Raw genomic sequence first — 15,007 nt, 5'->3', positions numbered from 1 at the left:
CAAACATGAACTGGGGTTTATCCTCCTCCCTTAGGGCCATCATCAAAAACATATCCCTGACACCTCGGGTGGCCATCCGCAGGTGGGTGGCTGCCCGTGCTGCCGTCCGTATTGAAGTTATGCTCGGGACGGCAGCAGTTAGTGGTGGGGTATTACCATTTAACCTCCTGTAGTCAATCGTTAAATGCCATTGCCCACCCAGCTTATGGACTGGCCAGACTGGAGAGTTACAAGAGGAGTGTGTGCATCTTATGATTTGTATCTTCTTGAGGTCACCAGTTCCCTCTGAAATCATAGAATCATATCACAGAATCCTAGAATGGCTGGGGCTGGAAGGGACCTTAAAGACCACCTAACTCCAGCCCCCCGGCCACGGGCAGGGCCGCCCCCCACCAGCCCAGGGTGCTCAGGGCCCCGTCCGACCTGGCCTTGAACCCTGCCAGGGACGGGGCGTCCACAGCCTCTCCGGGCAACCTGGGCCAGCGCCTCGCCACCCTCACAGTAAAGAATTTTGTCCTAACATCTAATCCAAATCTCCCCTCTTTCCGTTTGAAACCGTTCCCCCTTGTCCTGTCGCCGTCTGCCCCCATAAAGAGTCTCTCCCCCTCTTTTATCTAAGCCCCCGTTAAGCACGGCAAGGCCGCAATCAGCTCTGCCCGCAGCCCCCTCCTCCCCAGGCTGAACCCCCCCAGCTCTCAGCCTGTCCTCACAGCAGAGCTGGGCCACCCTCGGACCATCGCTGGGGCCTCCCCTGGCCCCGCTCCCACAGCTCCATGTCCTTCCCGTGCTGAGGACCCCCGAGCTGGACACGGGGCTCCAGGGGGGTCTCCCCAGAGCGGGGCAGAGGGGCAGAATCCCCTCCCTCGCCCCGCTGCCCACGCTGCGGGGGATGCAGCCCAGGAGACGCTTGGCTTTCTGGGCCGCCAGCGCACATTGCCGGCCCGTGGCCAGCTTTCCATCCCCCAGCACCCCCAAGTCCCTCTCCTCAGGGCTGCTCTGCACCCCTCCATCCCCCAGCCTGTGCTGATACCGGGGGTTGCCCCCACCCAGGTGCAGGACCTTGCACTTGGCCTTGTTGAACCTCACGATGTTCACGCGGGCCCACTTCTCCAGCGTGTCCAGGTCCCCTGGATGGCACCCCCTCCTTCAGGCGTGTCACCTGCACCCCTCAGCTTGGTGTCACCTCCAAACTTGCTGAGGGTGCACTCGATCCCGCTGGCTGGGTCATTGATGAAGACACTGAAAAGCGCTGGTCCCAAGACAGAGCCCTGCGGGACACCACTCGTCACCGGTCTCCGCCTGGACACAGAGCCATTGACCGCAACTCTCCGGATGCGTCCATCCAGCCAATTTCTTATCCATCGAATAGTCCGCCCTTCAAATCCGTCTGTCTCTAATTTAGGAATAAGGATGGCGTGTGGGACTGTGCCAAAAGCTTTACAGAAGTCTACGTAGATGACACCAATCGGTCTTCCCCTGTCGACTTGCAGTGACTCCATCACAGACGGCCTCCAGGTTGTCAGGCAGGATTTGCCCTCGGTGAATCCGTGCTGGCTTCCTCGGATCACCTCCTTGTCTTGCACGTGCCTTAACGTTGCTTCCAGGAGGATCCGCTCCATGATCTGCCCAGGCACAGAGGTGAGGCTCACCGGTCTGTAATTCCCCGGTCCTCCTTCCTACCCTAACGCCCCGTTTGGCAGCGGTTGGCAGTGGGTATTGAGGGACACGGGTTACTCTGCGGTAGCCTGGGGGCGACTTGCAGAGTCCCCACCCGGATGGCCTCTGCCCCCAAAACTCCACAGCCTGCCGTCAGGTAAATACCATCGTTTGCCCGCCCGCACATCGAATCCCAATATATTCTCCTTATGAGGGCTGAGAGCCACTTCCACAGCCATCATCCGCGTTTCCCCAGGTAGCCAACGTTGGGTTCGAGCTAAGGGACGTCTTTCTGCTACACCCATCACTCCAATTGCGTTTATAGCTTTTCTTGGTGGTTTAATTCCCCACTCGTCAGCTAGTTGTCCATTACTAATTTGGGCCCTCGTGTCAATTAGGAATTCCAAACTCATTCTCCTTGGGCCCATGGGAATGTGCGTGTAAGGCTCCTTGTCAGCGGACCACGGGCAGGAGTTCACCATGCAGAGCGGGCGCCTGAACCCCAAACCTCAACTTGTAGTTTTTTAACCCCTTCAGCTCCTCTCGCAGGGGTGCGAGGGGGTTAGTTGTGCTCTCCGGCGGCGGGGCGGTTACCCGCCTGTCTCCCTGGCCCCCAGGTTTCCCTTCTAGCGATTCCGCCAGCCTCCGGCTAGGATCGGTGGATTGCCCACGCAACATCGCCCGGGGTGCGCCCAGCACTACCGCCTTCTGCCGAAGGTTGTTCCCTCTGGGATGGCGGGCCCGATCCGGTTATCTCGGGAGAGTTCGGACTCCTGGGGGCAGGGGGGGCTGCCTGGGGTGAGGTTTGTGACCGGCCTATCGGACCCTACTGTTCCCGTCAGACCATCCTATTCCCGTCAGACCCTCCTGTTCCCATCAGACCATCCTATTCCCGTCAGACCCTCCTGTTCCCATCAGACCATCCTATTCCCGTCAGAGCCTCCTATTCCCGTCAGACCCTCCTATTCCCGTCAGAACCTCCTGTTCCCATCAGACCATCCTATTCCCGTCAGTGCCTCCTGTTCCCGTCAGTGCCACTACCCGGATCGGTCCCTCCCCTCTCGCACCTGTAAGCGGCTGTGCTGTGCGATGTCTCCGCCCAGGGCCACAGGTGTGCGGGCAGATTCTGAGGGTTTTGCTGATTTTGTACTATGACCCTCTGAATCCTTTCTCTGAGAGACTGGACATGCATTTTTAAAGCCCTCTAATGAGGGGTGTAAGGCGGTTGGGGCCCACCGGTACCCTGTGCCGCCCTCTTCCATGCATCGCCTGGACGCAAGCAGCCTTTTGTACCCCTTCTGCTAATTCCGACAATCCCTTCACCTCGATAGTCGCAGCCTCTCCTCTTGCGTTGGGATCCGTGCCCCCAGCCCAGTAAGCCGCTTGGGACGTTATCGACCGGTCGCCCGCCAGCCCATCGTTTAGAAACACTCCGGGGCCCCAGACCCCGCCGCCGCCTCGTCGCCCAGCAGTATTTGACCACCCCCCGTTAAAGAAACTCTCTACAAATATTTGTTGCAGTTCACCGAGTTCAGGTCCTGCCCATGGGGCTGGACGGACAGTGGTTCGGGGGTTACCGCCTTGCGGGCCCGTGGACCTTTCTGTCTTCATAAGGGGTGGCACGTCCCTTTCCTCCGCTTCCTTGACTTCTTCGGAGCCATTTTCGTCAAGGTCCCCCCATATGCCCCCATCCCAGTCCTCGGGATCTGCGCCCGTGATTAACTTTGGGATATGGACAACACTGGGAGGCTTTTTCACTTGTGCTAGCCTAATTTCGACTTTTTGTTCTAACAACAGACGCGTCCGCTCTCATTCTCTTTTCAGTTCTGCCTGCAAACAATCTATTTCTAATTGCTTTTTCCAGTTGTTCTTTTCTAACGTTCCAGAATAATTGTAATGATCTTGCACCTGAATTAAACAGGCGGCTGGGATGGCACACATCGTTCCTGTACCTTTGCAATCCCAACCGTTTCCACGGCATTGTGCTATTCTTTCTACGACCGCCTCCGCGTCGAACCGCTGCTCCTTTGGCCATTGGGTGCCTGGGCAGAAGGGGTACAGCCGTGTCTCCATAATAATTCCTCCATTGACATTCTGCCGCCTGCGCCAATGTGATGTCGTGGAGGAGCAGAAAGTCAAATAAGGCAAGCGATGTAACCCAAAATGATATTTATTCCAATCAAAAGCATTTGGCACTGCGACGAAGACTAGTAAACCACAGGTTCAGGATGCCAACGGGAATTTAATACTACACAGCCGACTTAAGAATTCCCAAGGTTCAGAATGATGACGCCAGGCGTGCAATCCCTCACCGAATAGCGCGAGGGCTCTCAGCCTCGAGGAGTTACCTTGGGCGGCTCCCAGACCCGAGGGGAGAGTCACCGACCACAGACCCGCTGCTCCGAGGAGGAGCGACGCCATTTGCTCCCCGGCGGGACCCCGCTTATACCCTGCTTGAATCTCACCTGTGGTCATCTATGGCCATGTCCGTCCCCGTTGGCCGAAAGGCTCTATCTACCGGCGACTGCGTACGGGACAACCGTCACAACAGGGCAGTAAGGGCGCGAAAAGTCACAAAGGCCCCGTCTTTCTCAGGATGGGTGCATCTGCCACAGACCCCCACACTCAGCTGCATCCAAAAGCGCCGGCGGCGGCTCTGCAAAGGGCCGCGTCCAGGCTCCGCTGGTGTCGCGGGGCTGCCGGTGCGTCCCGGGGCCTGTGGCACCACGGCGGGGCTGAGCTGGGCAGAGGCGGCCGCCACGCGGGACCCTGCAGCGGGGCCGTCCCCATGCCCCCAGCCCCTCCTGCCGCCCCGTCCCGTCCCGCCGTCTCCGTGAAGCCGGTGGCTCCCATTCCCAAGCCCTTTTCTGGGCTGGGCTGCTGTGGCAGCGGTGGCGTCGCGGCTCAGAGGCCCCAGGCGGCTGCCAGGGCCGTGGCTGCCAGGAGGAGCCCCCAGAGGCGCGGGCGGTCCCCGAGGATGCTGCTGCCTGGGGGTGGTGGAGAGGGGGGTGAGGGGCAGCCGGGGGGACAGGGGGGCCCCGCCGGGGTGGCCCTCCCCGGCTGCAGCGGGGGCTCTGGGCTCACCTGCGCTGAAGACGCACGGCCGGTCCTTGCATCTCTTCTCTGCCAAAGAAACCAACTCTGTCTGCACGGCTGCTGCACGCTCTGCACCGCACTGCACCGCACCGCACCGCTCCTCGCCCCGACCCAGCCGTGCCGTGCTGTGCCGTGCTGTGCCATGCCATGCTTTGGTGCGCCATGCTGTGCCATGCCATGCCGTGCCATGCCATGCTTTGCTGTGCCATGCTTTGCTGTGCCATGCTTTGTTGCGCCATGCTTTGCAGTGCCATGCTTTGCTGTGCCATGCCATGCTGCGCCATGCTTTGCTGCAGAGGTCCCCCATTGCAAACCCCGGGCAGAGCAGCTGGGAGACGTGCAAGGCAAGCTCCCCCCGTCACCTTCCCCACGATCGAGCCCCCCCTTTCCCGGCAGAGCTGGTGGGACGGGGCCACCCCCCACCCCCTGGCCCCTGCACCCCGGCGGTGGGGAGGAACCTTCCCGCGGGGACGTCACCTTGCACGAACACGCAGTTGTAGGTGCTGTTTGTGCCCTGCGAGCGGAGCTGGATGAGGGCTCTGTCCCCATCACGGGCGACGTTGGTGACGTTGAATCTCTCGAAGGGCGGGATGAGGACCTCCTCCTCCGTGGGGAAGTAGGAGAAGTCCTTGATGGGGACGCCGTAGCAGGTCTCCACCGAGAAAAAGGTGTCCTGACCGAAGGGTAGGCTTTTTGTTTTGTCGAGGGAGGTGGAGGTGAAGTGGCCGAAGCGGATGGATTGGTTGTGCTGGGCGGTGAAGCGGATGCCATCCACGCCCCGGTAGACGTTGTGGCAGCGCTGGGGCCGGGCGTCCCGCAGAGCACGCAGGGCCTCTGTCAGGAGGAAATGCATCACCTTGAAGTCGAAGGCGCCCAGGTATTGCTGGCGGGAGCGCCCGGCCTCGCGCACGGCTGTGTTGAACACGTGGTGCAGGGGGCCCTGCTGGGTGTACGCCAGGAGGGCGATCGCGTGCTCCGGCCGCAGCGCTGGTGCCTGAGCGAAACGGCCCCCTCGGTTCCGCCATTCAGTGGTGGCTTGGGTCCAGGCCTCGGCGTAGACGCTGTTTTTGGCAAACTCAGTGCGGTTGAGCTCCTCCAGTTCCTCCTCCATCATGCGGCTGCAGCCCCGGTACTGGTCGTCGAAGGAGGTGGGGGCCATGTCCAGCGCCACCTCCTTGATGGAGTTGAGGTCTCGCCGGTGCAGGGGGCTGCCGGTGGCCAGGGTCCCAGCCAGCAGCACCAAGCCCAGCGCCAGATGCTCCATGGTGGGCAGAGCCGCCCCGAGGGAAGCCCCCAGCGGCTGTGGTGCCTCGGGCAGGGAAGCAGCCGGTTCCTCCGCAAGCGGCTGGGGAGGCGGTGGAGCGAGAGCAGGGTCAGCTCGGGGAGGGCAGCGGGGCCTGGGAGGGGGCTGCGGGGAGAAGCAGGGCAGGCTGGGGGAAAGCACCCCAGGTGCATCCCCCGCCAGGGGCACCCCCTCAGCACACGTTCCGCCACCAGCCAAGACCCCGATCCCGTTCCCTGCGTTAACCCCTGCCAACAGGCGCGTGTCCCCAGCGCCTGGCAGCACGGCCCCGGCAGCCCGCAGCTCTGCGGCGTCACCCCCAGGAGCAAACCCCCCGGAGCCCCAGCGAGAAGCGTTACCTGCGCCCCGTGGCAGGCAGGGGGTCGGGGTGCTGCTCCCCAGCTCCCGCGGCACCCAGCCCCTCGGCGCCCACCCGCTGCCACCTGGAGAGGCGAGAAGTGGCCGCTGTTTCTTTTTATAGCAGCCCCGGCTGGGATTGCTCAGGCGCAGATCCAGACCCCACCTCCGTCCTCACGGTTATTTTTACGGTGCCCCTGCAAGCACCCAGAGAAGCCGCTGCCCCCTCCCGCCTTGCAGCGTGGCTGTGGGGGTCCGTCGGGAAACCCCCGTGGGATAAATTGCCTTTGCTTTAACCTGGGTGCAGCCGCTGTCCCGCCGGGGCTCTGCCTTTTCCTGCGGGAGCCGACGCCGGATCTGGCCCTGCTGACCCGGGACACGGTGCTTGCACCGACCCCGCCGTCACGCTGCTGAGGACGGGGCAGGTTGTGGCACGGGTGGTGCGGAGGCATCGGCGGCGCTGGCGGGGGTCTCCACGGCAGGTCAGCCCCCCCCGGAGCCCCCGGCATTTGGAGGGGGTTAGAAGGCAGGAGGCAGGGCAGGGTGCAGGCAGCACGGCTGGGGACAGCTCTTGTACAAGTCGCTGTCTAGCTCAAACGGAACCCAGTCCATAGCAGGGCTTGCTGAAGCCTTAGGCCGCGAGCCGCGAGCTTTCGCCTAGGTACGCTGACCGTGGAGTGAACTTTCACTTTTCTTCATGAAGGAAGGCCCCGAGACCGGTGCAAGCCAAAAAGATAAGGTAGCCCCAAGTGCCAGCAGAAGCTGCATCCGTTAAGATAAGAAAAGGAACGTCCCGCCAGGAGAGAGAGGAGGGATCCGATACGTACGCCTGGCATACGTCGTGGGAGGGAGCCCCCCGGGGGCAAAACCCCAGGGGATGCGGAGCCCCAAAGCCCGGCAGGAGCCCAGGGCCGTGCCTGGCCCCAGGGCCCCAGCAGGGAGCCGAGAAGCCGGGGGCAGACGGGACGCAGCGCCTAAACGCGGGGCGGCCACGGCACCCCCAGGTTCTCCTCCGCGGGGGCGTCCTGCTGCGTCCCCCGTTCCCCTCCCCTCTTCCCTTCACTAATTAAACTGTCTTGGTCTCTAGCCAAGAGTTGCCTTTATTTCCCACGTTTGCCCTCCCGATTCTCCCCCCATCCCGCTGGGGGAAGCGAGCGGCTGGGGGAGCTCGGCTGCGGGCTGGGGTCAAGCATCCAGGGCCTGGGCTCGGCAGGGAGGGACCTGGGGTGGGTTTGGGCAGGACCTGGGCTCAGCATCGAGGGGATCCTCTTTCATTTCAAAAGCTCTGTCCAGTGCTGCTGGAGGGCCAGGTGTGGGGGTCCTTCTTCTCCTCCTCCTCCTCCTTCTCCTCCTCCTTCTCCTCCTCCCCCTCCTCCTCCCCCTCCTCCTCCTCCTCCTCCTCCTCCTCCTTCTCCTCCTCCTTCTCCTTCTCCTCCTCCTCCTCCTCCTTCTCCTTCTCCTCCTTCTCCTTTGCCCTTCCACTTCCCCTTCCCCTTCTCCATCTCCTTCTCCTCCTCCTCCTCCTCCTCCTTCTCCCCCTCTTTGAAGCCCCACGAGGCCGCCCCATCCTGCAGAGAGTGGGACTCCATCAGCTGCCACCCCTGATTCCCAGGGAAACGTCCCAGCCCCTCCTGAGCCCCTCGCATCTGCCCGTACCGGCCAGGGAAGGGTGCAGGGAGCTCTGGGTGCCACAGAGGGGGGCTCTGCCTGCCCCACCGGCCCCCCTGACGTACTATAGAAGGGGTCGGGGGCCCCGTGGCAGCAGGCAGCGGGCGGTGGGCACCGCAGTCTGGCATCCTCTCGGCAGCCGGCAGCCTCAGCCTCTGCCACGCCAGCAGTGGGGGGGTCCCGCCACTGGGGACCCAGGAGGTCACTGGGGATCCACACCGCGGGCCGGTGCTGGCGACTCGCAGCAAGGCGGCCACCTCAGAGCCGGTGCCATGGGGCGCTCCCACATCCCCACCCTCGCTGAGCTGCTGCCACTGCCGGTGCTGGTGCTGCCGCTCGGCCTGGCCTCTGCCGTGCTGCGGGGCAAGTAGCCCCGGGTAGGTGACTGCTGCACCGCACCACGCTGCACTGCACCACACTGCAGTGTGGGTTGGCATGGGGTGGGGTGGTGTAGGGTGGGGTGGTATGACATGGCGCGGTGTGGTATGCTATGGTGTGGCGTGGTATGGCATGATGTGGTGCAGGGTGGCACGGGGGGCTGTGGTGTGGGGCTGGGAGCTGCTCCCATCTCACCCAGCTCCCGGGGACCCTGCAGAGGTGCCAGAAGAAGTCGAAGCCTCGGACAAGGGCAGCGAGAGCCCGGCCAGAGAAGCAGAGCGGTGAGCGGCCCCGGCACCGAGCACCCTGCAAACGGCCGGCACCCCACGGCAGCCCTGACCCGGGGCTGTGCCGGGGGCTGCCGGCCGCTCACTCCATCTCCTCCCTCAGCAGCTTCTCCCCGAGCAGACGGAGGAGTGAAGCAGCGCAGGCTGACCCCGGAGATGCAGTGAGTGCTGGGGGAGACCCCCAGATCCTGCCCCAGACCCTCACCCCGTGCCCTGCCCCTGCCCGCTGGCCGAGCAGGGGGTGCTGCCCGCGGGTCCCGCCGGAGGGGCCGGGGTGCAGCGGGGTCTCTTCCTTCTGCTCCTCTACCACAGGGTGAGCATGGAGGCTTGGAGCAGGGAGCGCCTGTCCCTACGGATCTCGCTGGCCTCCCTGCACTCCCTGGGCTCCCTGGCCTCCCTGTCGGGGAGCAGCTCCTCTTCCCTGGGCGCCCTCAACTCCTTCCCAGAGCCCTGGCCCAGTGCAATGGCAGAGCTGGCAGCACTCACCCACTCAGGACCCCCCCCCAGTTCCCCAAGGCTCTCGGGGGCTGGAGGGTGAGCTGGGGCCGGCCCTTGGCCAGGACCCGCCACTGGAGCTGCCAGCGGGGACAGAGCAAGAGCGGGTCCCTGGTGAGAGCAGGGACAGGGCGCAGAGCCCCGCGGACATGGAGCTGCCCCCTGGCAGCCCCCCAGCCATGGCCACGGACAAGGGGGAGCTCTTGTCCTGGTGCTCATCCGTGCTCTCCAGGCCAACCAGGCGGTGACCGAGCGGCGCTGCGAGCTGCTGAGGGCAGCGCTGGACCAGCGGCAAGAGGCAGTGGGGTGCAGCGAGGGGGCCTGCGGTGGGACCCCCCGTGGGGAGCCGTCCTGCCCTCCCACCAGGGTGGGGGTGCAAGACGAGTTGGGGCTGCTGGGGGCCAGAGTGTGCCCCCAGTGCCTTGGAGCGGAGCTGCCCGGGGTGGACGTGGACGAGTCTGCGGATGTGGACAACTACAAGGGCATGGACGTGGGACCAGACAGAAACAGCCCCGTGGAGCTCGACGGGAGCAGCCCCGGGGAGTCAGGCAGCAGCAGCCCGATGGAGGTGAGGAGGAGCAGCGCCATGGAGTCGGACAGAAGCAGCTCCATGGGGCCCGGCAGGAGCAGCCCTGTGGGTGAGGCAGGAGCATGCGCACAAGGCTGGGCAGGAGCAGAACTGCAGGGCCAGGCAGGGGCAGCCTGGGCGAGACCAGGCACAAGAGGGGAGGGTCATCAAGGGACAGAAGGGGAGGTTTGGCAAAGGATGGGGCAGGAGGGTCATCAAGGGACAGAAGGGGAGGTTTGGCAAAGGGATGGGGCAGGAGGGTCATCAAGGGACAGAAGGGGAGGTGCGGGCGTCCCCGAGAAGACAGAGCTTTGCCTCGATCCCCTCCAGGTGAAAAGCTTTCAGAGGCTGCACACGTTCGGCTTCTGGGCCCACACCAAACTGAGGGAGCACGAAGCTGAGGCCCGTACCTGGCAAAGGGACAGAAGGAGCTGTTCGGCAGAGGGACGGTGAGATGGGGGAGAGAATCTGGAAGAACAAAAGTAAGAAAAGTCGTGGGCTGAGATAGCGATGGTTTAATAGGACAGCAGAGGAAGAGAACGTAATACTAATAATGATAAATGAATCTACAAAACAAGGGATGGACAGTTCAATTGCTCACCACCCGCTGATCAAAGCCCAGCCTGTTCCCGAGCAGTGATCGCTGCCAATGCTGAGGCGGTTCCTTATCTCAGCACCCAGGGAAACTTCACTCCCTTGCAAGGAGCCCTTCTGTCTCTGGCATCCCTGCTTCCCGCCAGTGCAACCCCTTCTTGCTCTCGGGCCTCCTCCCATGCCAGTTCATTCCTCCGCCACTAATGACCACTGCTGAGCAGTCACAGTTAGAATTACCCCTTTGGGGGTCTCACGCCACCCCTAAACCACCCATGAAACCCAGCAACGCATGGAACTGCTGCCACTGCCCCCGGCGGTGCCCACCGCCTCTGGCCCCCGCCCTCCTGGCAGCCTCCCCGCAGGTGTTGCTGTCCAGGGCTGAGACCCCCGGGGCCGTCTCGTCTGCAGGCTGAACAGCCCCAGCCCTCTCAGGTGAGGGTCCCCTCCCTCGACCTGCTGGCCACGCTCCTCCCCACGCAGCCCCTTGGCCACCTCTGCTCGTGGCCAGCTTGGTGCCCACCAGGACCTTCTGCTTTCCAGGCGGGTGGCCCCAGCCCGTGCTGGTGCCTGGGCTTGTTCCTCCCCGGGGCAGGACTTGGCACTTGTTGGGCTTCTTCAGGTTCCTGCTGGCCCACTTCTCCAGCCCACCCAGGTCCCCAGATGCCAGCACACCCCCTGCGGTCCCAGCCACCCCCACCCCCAGCTTTGTGGGTGCCGGCAGTGCCGCTGCCAGCCCATTGCTGCTGGGGCTGGGCACTGAATGGTCGCACCCCCAGCCACGGGATGGATGGATGAACCATGGCACCAGGGATAGAGAAAACATTTAATTTTTTAACATTTCAGATGGGGGGGCAGCCCATGGGGTTTCCCGACCCCACTCCCCCCAGCCGCTCAGTAGCAGGGGAACCCGTTCCTCTTGTGGGACCAGCACTGCCATGACGGGGGCTTGCAGAAGTGGACACAAGGGGTCCGGCAGCAGCATCTCCAGCAGGCCTTCAGGCAGTGCCAGAGCAGGCACAGCCCTCTTGCAGGCGCTGTCCTGCCCTCCGGAGCTCCTTGGCTGCCCGGCCACATGTCCTGCCTGCAGGCACCTGCTGCTGGGGACTGGGCTCTGCTGGGGTGCTCCTGCCTGCAGCAGCGGGGATGCTCCTGGTTGAGTCCATGGGGCTGCTCCTTTCCAGCTCCGTGGAGTTGCTTCTCTCTGCACCTGGGTCCTGGTCCACGTTCCCATCCGCAGACTCGTCCATGTCCACCCCCGGCAGCTCCGCTCCAAGGCACTGGGGGCACACTCTGGCCCCCAGCAGCCCCACCTCATCCTGCACTCCCATCCTGGTGGGAGGGCAGGATGGCTCCCCAGGGGGGGTCCCACCGCAGGCACCGGGAAGGAGTTGAGGGTGCCCAGGGAAGAGGAGCTGCTCCCCGACAGGGAGCCCAGGGAGTGCAGGGAAGTCAGCAGGACCCACGGGCACAGGCGCTCCTCGCTCGACACTGCCACGCTCACCATGTGGTAGAGGAGACCCCATTGGACCCTGGCCCCTCCAGCGGGACCCGCGGGCAGCCCCGGGTCAGGGCTGCCGTGGGGTGCCGGCCGTTTGCAGGGTGCTCAGTGCCGGGGCCGCTCACCGCTCTGCTTCTCTGGCCGGGCTCTCGCTGCCCTTGTCCAACGCTTCGACTTCTTCTGGCACCTCTGCAGGGTCCCCGGGAGCTGGGTGAGATGGGAGCAGCTCCCGGCCCCACACCGCAGCCCCCCGTGCCACCCTGCACCACGCCACACCACAGCACTCCACGCCACCACAATCCATCCCACGCCTCACCCCGGTGCAGCGTGGTGCGGTGCAGCAGTCACCTACCCGGGGCTACTTGCCCCGCAGCACGGCAGAGGCCAGGCCGAGCGGCAGCACCAGCACCGGCAGTGGCAGCAGCTCAGCGAGGGTGGGGATGTGGGAGCGCCCCATGGCACCGGCTCTGAGGTGGCCGCCTTGCTGCGAGTCGCCAGCACCGGCCCGCGGTGTGGATCCCCAGTGACCTCCTGGGTCCCCAGTGGCGGGACCCCCCCACTGCTGGCGTGGCAGAGGCTGAGGCTGCCGGCTGCCGAGAGGATGCCAGACTGCGGTGCCCACCGCCCGCTGCCTGCTGCCACGGGGCCCCCAACCCCTCCTATAGTACGTCAGGCAGGCGCGGCCCCCTCTGTGGCGCGGTGGGGCAGGCGGGGGGGGCCATCAGCAGGGTCTCCAGCAGGCCTTCAGGCAGTGCCAGAGCCAGGCGCAGGCCTCGCGCACGCACCGTACTGCCCTGCACGGCTGTGGGGCCGCCCGGCGATGGGCCCTGCCCGCAGGCACCCACTGCTGGGCACTGGGCTCTGCCAGGGTTCTCCTGCCTGCAGCAGCGGGGCTGCTGCTGCTCAGCCCAATGGATCTGCTTCTTTCTGGCTCCATGGGGCTGCTGCTCTTCACTTCCATCCAGCTTCTCCTGCCCAGCTTTACAGGGCTGCTCCTGCCCAACTGAGTGGGACTGCTCCCTTCCAGCTCCATGGAGTTGCTCCTCTCTGGTCCCGGGACCTCGGCCATGTCCCCATTTGCAGCCTTGTCCAGGTCCATGTCCAACCCCAGCAGATCCGCTCCAAGGCACTGGGGCCACACTCTGGCCCCCAGCAGCCCCGGCTCCTCTTGCACCTCCATCCTGGTGGGAGGGCGGGAGGGCTCCCCAGGGGGGGTCCCACCGCAGGCTCCGCTGTCACCCCCCGCTGCCCCTTGCCACTGGGCCAATGCTACCTGCAGCAGCTCACAGCACTGCTTGGTCACTGCCTGGGTGGCCTGGAGAGCACGGATGAGCTCGAGGACAAGCTCCCCCTTGTCCATTGCCATGGCCGGGTGGCTGTCGCGGGGCAGCTCCAAGTTCACAGGGCTCTGTGCCCTGTCCCTGCTCTTCCCGGGGACCCGCTCTTGCTCTGTCCCCGCTGGCAGCTCCAGTGGTGGGTCCTGGCATAGGCCCAGGCCAGGCGTCCCCACCGGCCCCTTGACAGCCTTGGGCGGTCCCGAGCCATTGAGCGCTGCCAGCTCCAACGCCGCACCGAACCAGGGCTCCGGGAAGGAGTAAAGGGAGCCGAGGGAAGAGGAGCTGTTCCCCGACAGGGAGGCCAGGGAGCCCAGGGAGTCCATGGAGGCCAGCGGGGCCAGGTGCTCTCTGCTCGAAGCCTCCACACTTGCCCTGCAAAGGAGCAGAGGGAAGAGACCCCGCTGCACCCCGGCCCCTCCGGCGGGACCCGCGGGCAGCACCCCCTGCTCGGCCAGCGGGCAGGGGCAGGGCACGGGGTGAGGGTCTGGGGCAGGATCTGGGGGTCTCCCCCAGCACTCACTGCATCTCCGGGGTCAGCCTGCGCTGCTTCACTCCTCCGTCTGCTCGGGGAGAAGCTGCTGAGGGAGGAGATGGAGTGAGCGGCCGGCAGCCCCCGGCACAGCCCCTGGTCAGGGCTGCCGTGGGGTGCCGGTCGTTTGCAGGGTGCTCGGTGCCGGGGCCGCTCACCGCTCTGCTTCTCTGGCCGGGCTCTCGCTGCCCTTGTCCGAGGCTTCGACTTCTTCTGGCACCTCTGCAGGGTCCCCGGGAGCTGGGTGAGATGGGAGCAGCTCCCGGCCCCACACCACAGCCCCCCGTGCCACCCTGCACCACATCATGCCATACCACGCCACACCATAGCATACCACACCGCGCCATGTCATACCACCCCACCCTACACCACCCCACCCCACCCCATGCCAACCCACACTGCAGTGTGGTGCAGTGCAGCGTGGTGCGGTGCAGCAGTCACCTACCCGGAGCCGCCTGACCCACAGCACGGCAGAGAGCAGGCTGAGCTGCAGCACCAGCATCAGGAGCGCCAGCTGCTGAGCCGGGGTGGGGATGTGGGAGCGCCCCATGGCACCGGCTCTGATGTGGCCGCCTTGCTGCGAGTCGCCAGCACCGGCCCGCGGTGTGGATCCCCAGTGACCTCCTGGGTCCCCAGTGGCGGGACCCCCCCACTGCTGGCGTGGCAGAGGCTGAGGCTGCCGGCTGCCGAGAGGATGCCAGACTGCGGTGCCCACCGCCCGCTGCCTGCTGCCACGGGGCCCCCGACCCCTTCTATAGTACGTCAGGCAGGCGCGGCCCCCTCTGTGACATGGTGGGGCAGGCAGAGCCCCCCTTTGTGACACCCGGCGGCCCTCCACGCCCCGGTACGGGCAGATGCGAGGGGCTCAGGAGGGGCTGGGACATTTCCCTGGGAATCAGGGGTGGCAGCTCATGGAAGCCCACTCTCTGCAGGATGGGGCACCATGAGGGGCTTACAAGAGGGGCAGAAGGAGAAGGAGGAGGAGGAGATGGGGAGAGAATCAGAAGAGTAAAAGTGAGAAAACTCGTGGGTTGAGGTAAGAACAGTTTAATAATTCAAATAAACCAAAGTAAAATAGTAGTTGTAATAACAATAATAATGATAATAATATACAAAACAAGTGATGCACAAGGCAGTTGCTCACCACTCGCCAACTGATGCCCAGCGGGTCCGCAGGCAGCGGTCCCCCCCTCCCGGCCAACTCCCCCAGCTTATATACCGAGCGTGACCTCACACGGTGTGGAGCCGCCCTTCGGCCACTT

General features: G+C 64.5%; 1 protein-coding gene across 6 annotated transcripts; it reads right to left on the bottom strand.

The window, feature by feature from the left end:
* Positions 1–3,861: 3,861 nt before the first annotated feature.
* On the bottom strand, positions 3,862–7,068 carry LOC309586951 (erythroblast NAD(P)(+)--arginine ADP-ribosyltransferase-like). Of its 6 annotated transcripts, XM_082304689.1 has the most exons (5): positions 6,570–6,682; positions 6,394–6,477; positions 5,230–6,160; positions 4,741–4,779; positions 3,862–4,643 (listed from the first exon to the last, which is right to left on the bottom strand). In XM_082304689.1, the coding sequence occupies exons 3-5, from the start codon at positions 6,014–6,016 to the stop codon at positions 4,561–4,563; spliced, it is 909 nt and encodes a 302-aa protein (XP_082160815.1). In that variant the 5' UTR covers positions 6,017–6,160; positions 6,394–6,477; positions 6,570–6,682; the 3' UTR covers positions 3,862–4,560. The 6 variants fall into 6 exon arrangements, with proteins under 6 accessions (XP_082160815.1, XP_082160813.1, XP_082160817.1 ...); XM_082304687.1 differs by having other exon boundaries at positions 5,230–6,477; positions 6,570–7,068; XM_082304691.1 differs by lacking the exons at positions 6,394–6,477; positions 6,570–6,682 and adding an exon at positions 6,689–6,790.
* Between the last annotated feature and the right edge of the window lie 7,939 nt (positions 7,069–15,007).

Source organism: Platalea leucorodia, assembly GCF_965183815.1.
Source record: "Platalea leucorodia genome assembly, chromosome: 2".
Classification (NCBI taxonomy): Eukaryota; Metazoa; Chordata; class Aves; order Pelecaniformes; family Threskiornithidae; genus Platalea; species Platalea leucorodia.
This window is presented reverse-complemented; position numbering and strand designations above follow the sequence as displayed.

What these genes read in the sequence shown, in the direction of transcription:
- LOC309586951 (XM_082304687.1), bottom strand. Translation starts at nt 6,900, where the DNA reads ATGCCGGGGGCTCCGGGGGGGGCTGACCTGCCGTGGAGACCCCCGCCA. An exon ending in CAACTGCGTGTTCGTGCAAG is followed by an intron (nt 4,780 to 5,229) that starts GTGACGTCCCCG and finishes TTTCTTTGGCAG; the next exon opens with AGAAGAGATGCAAGGACCGG. An exon ending in GCCGTGCGTCTTCAGCGCAG is followed by an intron (nt 4,644 to 4,740) that starts GTGAGCCCAGAG and finishes CACCACCCCCAG; the next exon opens with GCAGCAGCATCCTCGGGGAC.